This window comes from Equus caballus, chromosome X, assembly GCF_041296265.1.
Source record: "Equus caballus isolate H_3958 breed thoroughbred chromosome X, TB-T2T, whole genome shotgun sequence".
NCBI classification, from domain to species: Eukaryota; Metazoa; Chordata; class Mammalia; order Perissodactyla; family Equidae; genus Equus; species Equus caballus.
The window spans coordinates 105721344-105730368 of record NC_091715.1 but is presented as its reverse complement, the minus strand read 5'-3'; the positions used below and the strand labels follow the sequence as shown (position 1 = coordinate 105730368).

At 34.6% G+C, this 9025-nt stretch overlaps 1 protein-coding gene across 2 annotated transcripts in view; it reads right to left on the bottom strand.

The window, feature by feature from the left end:
- Positions 1–511: 511 nt before the first annotated feature.
- Positions 512–9025, bottom strand: part of TBC1D8B (TBC1 domain family member 8B) — a 67656-nt gene continuing 59142 nt past the window's right edge. For both annotated transcript variants that reach the window (XM_023634368.2, XM_023634369.2), the window contains exons 17-21: positions 8911–8976; positions 7372–7455; positions 6271–6327; positions 4805–4902; positions 512–2996 (exon numbers count right to left, since the gene is read on the bottom strand). In XM_023634368.2, coding sequence (XP_023490136.2) covers positions 2601–2996; positions 4805–4902; positions 6271–6327; positions 7372–7455; positions 8911–8976 — 701 coding nt within the window. In that variant the 3' untranslated portion in view covers positions 512–2600. The remainder of the gene's footprint in view (positions 2997–4804; positions 4903–6270; positions 6328–7371; positions 7456–8910; positions 8977–9025) is intronic.

The window sequence follows — 9025 nt, the reverse complement described above, 5'->3', positions numbered from 1 at the left end:
GGCCAATCAGATGATACTCGTGAGACTTGAACGACAGAAGGGAGGTGGAGGCTATGTTTGTGGCATTTCTGCTGGTAAACGTGGTTGTGAAGATGTCTGGTTGTTCTATTGTAACTTAGTCACTAGCTTGCGGAGACTGAGAGGCTTGGCCTCCATTTTGCTGGTGGAAATCATAGCAGGTAGAGCATGGTTCAGGAGGTAGCAGCTGTAGTGTTGGTTTTTTATCATGGCAGTGGGAAGTAGCAGTTTCCTAATCATAGAAGAACTAGCAATTTCCTTGGTGGCTTGGTTCTGTGGTGTAGCTTTGGAAGTTGTTCTTGAAAGCTCAATTTAGAGTCAGTCCTCTTGATAATTCTGTAAGCCACTTAATGTCTTGTAATAAATTTTTTCCTGCCTAAACCAATTAGAGTGAATTCTGTTCTCTGCAACTGAACCTTAACCAATATAAGAGAGAAGTCCTTAAGTGATAATTAAGTGTAAATAAAAATACATCAAAATAAATAATAGTAAATTAAGTAAACCATTTTTCATGTTTATTATAATATTTTTATAAAGACAAGTAAAGCCACCTTATAATACATTTAATTTAATTTATAATGCACTGGTTCAGTTTGAGACAACCACGTAAGATTTTTAATATTAAGAACAACCCATTTGTTTAACAAGTTAGTAACTATAAAACTATGTGCTCAGCTTGTTTTTCTTGCAGAATCAGAAAATAAACGTTTGTCTTTTTAACTTACATTTATAATCGTTTTGCAACTCAAAAATCTCTTTAAGTATTCAACTTTAATCTAAGCTAAAATACAATACTAAGTAATCTTTAATATTTTGACTTTAAAATCATATCAAATATTAATAACATATGCTCTTAAGAAAGTATCTTTTTTGAAAATACAACTGACAAAATATTCAACAAAGTATGTGCAATAGTGTCTTTGTAAGCTTAGAGCCTTTCTAGAGCTATTGTAGTATAATTTAACCATCACTGCATAATAGCAGAGGTGTGATAGTTTAACATATAAACGAGTAACTAAACTCTAAAATTAGGACACCTTTCAGCAAATCATTTCTGAGAAAAGGCAGAGATGCTTATTTACCAACTATCTCTTTAAGTGGTAATTTCCTTGAAAAGACAAGATTGACCAAATCATTTTAAAGACACTACTAGTGTTTGGCCAAGCCCAATTTATGAAACTTTCAAAGAGTTAACCTAAAACTTCTCGAGTTTTTCTGAAAATAACATATTCTGTGGTGATGCAGCCCTCTGTGTTAGGCCTTGTTCACAGTGGATTCTTGCCAAAAGCTGATTACACCAATTTCCTTCCAGAAAGGGAGACTTCTTGGGTCACACTAAAGGATGTATACCCTTTCATTGTTTCACAGCTGAAAAGTCAAAGGGCTTAAAACCAAAGTCTTTTGTGAAGAAAGAAGCGCCAATGGATGATTTCTCCCCACATTTCCCCAAGTCAATTGATTAATAAATTGCTGTTGTCAGAAACAGCACAGAAGACTGAACAGATGTGGTTGGTTGGTTTGTTTTTTCTTTAAAGTGCTAACAAAGCCCATTATTTCTAAATGGACTTTCACTGTAATGACTGAAATATAAGCAGCATAAAGTATATAGAAATTACATACCTCAATCGGATAGTCAAAACTTTTTAGACAGATGCCAGCAGTTCTGTACATTACCTTAACAATCATTGCACACAAGTACACTTTATGAACTTGCCAGACTAATATAACAATTCAGCGTATCTAATCTAAAACACGACTGATGAAAATCCAAAATCTAAAGCTAGAACCAAAGCAGTCACGAGCTACTCTGAGTCAAATGCCCCAACAGCAGTGCTCAGAAGAATTTCAAGTAATTTCTCAGTCTAATGACAGACAATACAGTTAACTGAACTATTTCTTAATCCTTCTGAAAAGGCTGGCTTTACCCAGCTTCAATCCAAGTCCAATATTGTTTTCCCTTATATCGGCCCAGAGTTTTGAGTTCCTAATTTGTTTTTATCAATATCAGAGTTAGAAGTGAGTCAGCAGCTTCTGAACTGCTCAAGTAGGGCGAATGCAGAAGCTACTAAAAAACCATTTATTATTAGAAGACTGAATGAGATCAACTTTAAAAATGAGGCCCCCATATGGTGATCTTCTAGATAATTAAGGCTATATAGATCTAAAAGCCTGGCTTTCTAATAGGACCGAGACAATTTGGAAAGTAAGGTCTATCGATTCATATCAGCATCACTAACACTCAAACATAACAACACATTTTCAAAATTATCATATGTAAATAGCAGCACAAACTAGTAATCTCCTTACTAAAAGTGACATGGTGGTGCCCTCTGGTGGTAACATTTAGCATACTCCCCTAATATTGCATATCTTGTGAAATATAAAAAGCACATCTGTATTGGAAAATATCAAAATTAGAGATTACCACAAAGGAATGAATCATTGTGCTTCCAAGTATCTTTTTTTTAGCCTTCAAACACATTGGTACCAAGATAAACCCCTGACCCTACTCCCAGGAACCAAGTGGAAGCTACAGGAATCTTGGCAGACTTATCTACGATAGGCAATTCCTGTTAAGATATTTACATCTTGGTTCTAGAACTCAACTGAGAGGTTTTTGCATTTTCTAGTTTGGCTTTTACATCTATGGGTTTCTCAAAAAACCTCACCAATGCCGGTTCATTCAACAAAGACGCAAGAATCTGTTCAAATGCAAATGACCACTGAGGTTCTTCCCTGAGAGAGGAGGGATCTTTCTCCAAGTGGCTCTCTATTTTCCCCTCACTGGATTCTCCGGAAGCACAGATTGCACCAGAGAATCCTCTGGCTGATGATGTAGGGCTATGTAGTTTCCTTCCAACTTCTTCCATCCTGAGCAAAAGGCTGGTTACAACAGCAATGGCTTGATATAATGACTCTTCTTCAGGGTCCCCATGAAATAAGTTATATAGGGTCTTTGAAAACTGAATAAATTGTGACTAGAAGACACAAGTTAGAAATATCACATTTGATATTAGATTTAGCAAATATAAAGAAAATTTAGAAGTGAATAGTATTCTATTTAGAATTTCTACCATATAACTTTCACCATAGCAGTTACAAGAACTTATGATTCATCTCAAAATAAATCTTGGTTCTAGAAAGATGGGTATGAACCATGGAAAAAACTTCCATTTAAGTCTTCTCACTTGTTGGCTAATAGCAGTACATTATATAGATATATTATTTTTATATACAATAATTCCTGGACAGTTTCCCTGCCAACATTCCTTCAATGTTAGGTGGTACTTTTAATTTAGGCAAAGTCCCATATTTCCTTACATGTAAATCATTCACTCATTAACCAATCTTAACGAAAGGATTGAGAATGAGTTTCCCTTGATCTCCCCAAGGGCCTGAGAGGGCAGCTCAACGAGGATGACTTAAATTTAGGGAAGAAGGTTTTGAGACCTAACAGTACAAGGTGGCGCTAAGGAGCCCATTCGGACATGCTTCTCTTTAAAGACTGAGGTGGGACCCAAGTGGAGAAATAAACTGGTTTGTTTGCTAATTGCACCTATATAATCCATTAACATTCCTAGAAGATACGTGTCAATTAAAAAGAAAATCCCAGCACAAGAGTCCTATAAGTCAATTATCCTACCAGAAACGTTTATCTGTAAATAAAAAGCAAACTCAAAGGATATACTTCATAAAAACATATTGTACCAAACTTTTAAGTTTTATTTTTCTTTCTTTCTTAGCCTGAAGTACTGTTTATTTATAAAAATTTTAGAATAAATATGCCATATTGATTCATTTAAAAAAGTACTTATTCAACTAACTATCAAATTACCTAGTCCACTGAGAAATGCTAAGTTACTTGATAGTTCTCATTTTGATAAAGTTCTGGGAATCCTCTGTATCTATACCAACAGATTTTAATTAAAAAATATAATATACACTGACTGAATAGTGTGTAAGAAAGAGACGGATTTAGAATTGCGTCAATAGTAGCCATCAGTATTGCTTGAGTAGGTTCAAATAGAAGATGATTAGGAACCAGGGTGTGACCCACTTTAGTAATTTCTTCTTCCTAGTCAGTATCTAGCACTGGGTGTGTCATCCTGCTAGGTACTAAAAACACGTAGAATAAATGAACATTTCCAATAAAGCTGGAAAAAGAAAACACTGAAACATATGTTATACATACATCTTTTGTGTGTATATCTTTAAGTATATTTATCTTTATGTGTTATACATACCTCTGTTCTACAAGTACAAATGTTATCATAGTAGAGGAACTATACTGAAACACTAGATGCATTTTAGTGTTTTAGAAAATCATTTAAATTTTATTAATTAATTAATTTTATTACTTTAAAAAATTTCCTCCCCCTTTTCTTGCTCACCTGAAACTTACAGGGATGATACATAGACTATTTAACTACTTTTGTAATAACGTTAGCTATTTTATTTTTTTTTGAGGAAGATTAGCCCTGAGCTAACTGCTGCCAATCCTCCTCTTTTTGCTGAGGAAGCCTGGCCCTGAGCTAACATCCATGCCCATCTTCCTCTACTTTATATGCGGGACGCCTACCACAGCATGGCTTTTTTTTTGGCCAAGCGGTGCCATGTCCACACCTGGGATCTGAACCAGTGAACCCCAGGCCACGGAGAAGTGGAACGTGTGAACTTAACAGCTGCGCTACCAGGCTGGCCCCAACGTTAGCTATTTTAGAGTGGGATACATCCATACTCATGAAAAAAACAAGAACCTAGAATTTTTTCTTTGAAAATACTATACCTGATTCATTCTTGGTAAATCCTTAATGTTTTCTTCTTTTTTGAAAAGCTCATCTTGCCATTGACTTAGATATGCTTGAATATCAACTTTTCCTTTGCCTGAATGAGGGTAATAAAACCATCTTTTAATCAACAGCCCACTATATTTTCCCAAATTTCAAAAAGAATAGTTATGATTGAAGAGATATAAGGTTGAGATATAAGATTGAGATATAAGATTCCACCTTTTTAATCTTTTACTTCACCCACCAACTCTCAGAATATGTTCTCCATTTCAATTAAACTAAAACTTTTACTTTGGGAAGATTGGGAACTAGGGAAGACGTGGAGAGACGGAGAAGGATGCATTTTAGATGTGCACCATGGCTTGACGATGTAAATTTCATGTAGACGTTCTCATGCATACTCATTAAGTTTAAAATAGCTTCAATATGATGTTCTTAATATGCAGACACCAAAGTGGCTTATGGTGGCTCTTTTTCAAAAATTCAAAACACTACTTATTCACTCATTCCTTTGAAGAGTTCAATCAAGGTGATATAAAAGTGATTGTATTAATGATTATTTAAGATCCCTTGGAAAACTAGGTGGATATACTAAACAACCCGGGAAAGTTGTCGTATTTAAACACAGCTTCAGCAATTATTTAACTAAATGTTACTCAAAAACATAAAAGGAATGATGGGCTTTTGGAGAACAATTGGCAGCTTCCATCAAAATATTAAATATGCACATTATTTGTGATCCAACATTCTCATACCTCTATGAATTTATCTTATCCTAAAGAAATATGTGTAAAAGTATCCTAAAATGTAAGTATAAAAATGTTTGTTGCAGCATGGTTTGCAATATAAATAATTGGACACAACCTAGATGTCCATCAATATTGTGCTAGTTATTGAAGTAAATCATGGTACAACCAAACGAAGGAATACTCTGCACACATTAAAAAGAATTAAGATGGATCCAAATGTACTGATACAAAAAGATGTCCATGATACATCACAAAATCAAAAAGCAAATTGTAGACTGTGTCTTTTTTAAAAAGGGCGATGTCTAAATATGTTTGTGTATACATAGAAACGGGTCTGGAAAGGATATAGATGAAATTTTTTCAGATTTACTTCAGATTTACTTCAAGGTGAGGTTCAGTGAGGGTATGAGGACTTCTGTACTGTTTAGATTTCTTTTACAAGGATTATCTATTACTTTTGTAATTAAAAATAAATATTTTCAAAATAAAAAATTGAATATGGATCATTTACTATTACATTTTCTGTAACTTCTGAGACTTAAGTATCACGAGAGGAAAGAGTAAATTGGTGAACTAACACAAAGAAACTAAAAAAGCTCTCGGGACACATCAATAGGCTTTAAAGGGAATCCACATTTCCCCTTTGTGTAGTTAACCCTATTCACAAAAACAATTACTTAAACGAACTAAATGATATTCCTAGATCATAGTACCTTTTTCAGGGCTGTTTTTTACTGATTTTGCTTCCTTCTCATTTGCAGGCTTGGAAACTATGGGAAAAGAGAACAATTGCATTTTGTAAAATAGTTAACAAATACCTTTTGGAAGTAGAATAATATTTTATATAATGCCTTACAGCACATTTTCTTCAATTCAGCAAACCAGTTTCAGCTGATCTGACCTCCTATCATTAATTAAAAGACAAAGTATTCAAGAACTTTTATAGCAAAAAGAACACTGGGGGGAAATTCACATGAAAAACATCCCAGAGGAAAGTATACCGAATATTAAGAATTTACTTCTGGGTGGTCTTTTCTCCTTTGTGACTTTTCCTCAAATTAAATTGTGTTACTTTTCTTATTAAGAAAAATACATACTGGAAGTCTGAAGCCAGCTACTAGTCTATGTGGCAACAACTCATTGTGAGATCTTGCACAAGTCGCTTCTCCTGTCTGGGCCTCAGTGCCCTTATCTATGTAACTAAGGGACTTGACTAGATGATTTGTAAGGTCTCTTCAAACTTAATGTTCAAACACTAACATATAGTAACCATAAACATATGTTAATCAGGACTTTTCCCTCTATAAGACATTCCTATTCATGAAAAAGCAGCAAAGGACACAAAAATCAGCTCATAACACTTCCAAATTATGTCTTGGAGACAGACTCATCCCTATCTCCTACACCTACAGTGATTTATGATAAATATTCACTGTTTGAATAACAGCTATGACCTTCAATCATCAAAGATTCTATTGTCTTCATTGTATTTTAACAAGGCTTGAGAATGGTCTGATACATTTTAGAAATCTCTGCAACATAAGTAGAAACAAAATGCATTTTTTCTAAGTCTTCAGTAAATAAAAATTCTGTAAGTCAAAACCCAAAGTATCGTTTAGTTAATTAGTCAAACATTTATGGAGTATTTACGATACATTTAGCACGGTGCTAAATGCTATGGTAGCACAGAAGAAGTATAAAGTATAATTAATCCAAATTTTACTAGTGGTAGCTGGGTAAAGAATGTTTAAGCCAGGAAGATCTCTGTGAGTGGACTAATCATCAAAACAGATATATTTTTAACAGATAATTACCATGGAGCCGACTGAAATAAAGTAATTCTTCCTCAGAAAGTTCATCTCCCTTTGAAGGGTCCTTAGATTTCACTTCAGTATAAGCTGAAAACAGATAACCCAAGTCACATTTACTAACAATGAAGGACAGAAACGGGTCCTATAATGGGTCAAGTAAAGCTGCGGGCAGAGAATTAAACAAAGGGCCTCTGTGTAAGAAAGACAGACGTGCAGAAATGCAGAAGTGGTGCTACTCTACTGTATAGCAAATAACAAGAAGTACTTGATCACTTTGTGTTCTATTATTTCTCCTACTTGCTTTTTAATAGTTTTCCAAGAGCCATTACAAGTTGAAATAAGAAAATCTGGCATCTGGAATGCTCCGAAGATGTGACCTCAGTCATTTAAAAACATCTTCGATAACAAGGAAAACATGAAGTTGAGTGCTCTAACAGACACATAGTGTGTTTTCTATTTTTGCTCCTTCTACTGAAAGCATATTCATTCCATGGCAATATTAGATTATTCTAATGGCAATTTGACTTGACAATGTAAAGTCCTGCATAATTATCAGGTGGTTTGTCTTTCATTTTTAATGCTGTGTTTATGATTTGAACGCGTGAAGGGTTAAAGATGGCTTTTAGATTTTTGGTCTGGTAAAGGATGGTTCCTGGCTATTCTGGGAAGACTCTAAAAGAGATCCCAGGTGTAGCTTTAGACAAATTATGAGGTGCTGTTTGTTTTTGTGAATCACCCAATCTAAGTTAAAGGGTACTTTTGCAATGTTCCTTTAATTTAAAGCCTAGGACTGTTTTCCCAAAATATGGGTCAGGCCTGGGAAAGGCGGTCTCTTAAGGTTAGTGGGAAACACTTAAGTAAACTGGAATGGTGTGGTAATGCTGAGGTAGTATGGTAGAACAGAAAAAAACCTGAGCTTTGGGGTCAGAACTCAGTTTGAATCTCAGCTATGTAATTTATTAGCTATGTGATCTTGGGCAAATAACTTAATCTTTCTGACCCTTAGTTTCCACATCATCAAAATGGGAAGGATAATACCACCTTTCAGGGATATTGTGAGAATAAAAGAATGCATGTAAAGTAAATGCCTTGACAGAGTAATTGCTCAGTAAATGGTAATATCCGTGCTGCCCAGTCTCAGTTTTGTGAATAATTTTGTAGTATTTCGCAAGTTAGGCAGTTTGTCTAAAGTTAAATTGTACTCGCTCATGACAACAACAAAAATTCAACATTGTATCAATATTCAAATGATAGGAAGTTCTTATACACAAACTATTTATCACTAAATGGATTGACCGCTAACAGGAAGGGAACCTGTGACCCCATCTGTTACACAGATTCTCCTCCACAGATTTCACTGTACCTAAATATCAGTAAAAATACTGGTAATATGATCCATGGGCCCCAATGAAGCAATGACTTTCTATCATATTGAAAATTATGTTATTTGTAATTATAACAAAGAATGGAGTTATATTTGTAATTATACTTATTACAGTGGAATCAACTGCTGTACATCGTCACAGACTGTGGAACTCTTACCTGGAGGAATATGTAGCTTAAAAAGCAGCTTAAGCTTCTCAGTAAAACTTCCATTGTACATTATGTCTGTTCAACAAAATTCAATTGCAAATAATCACATATCCAAAGAACATTC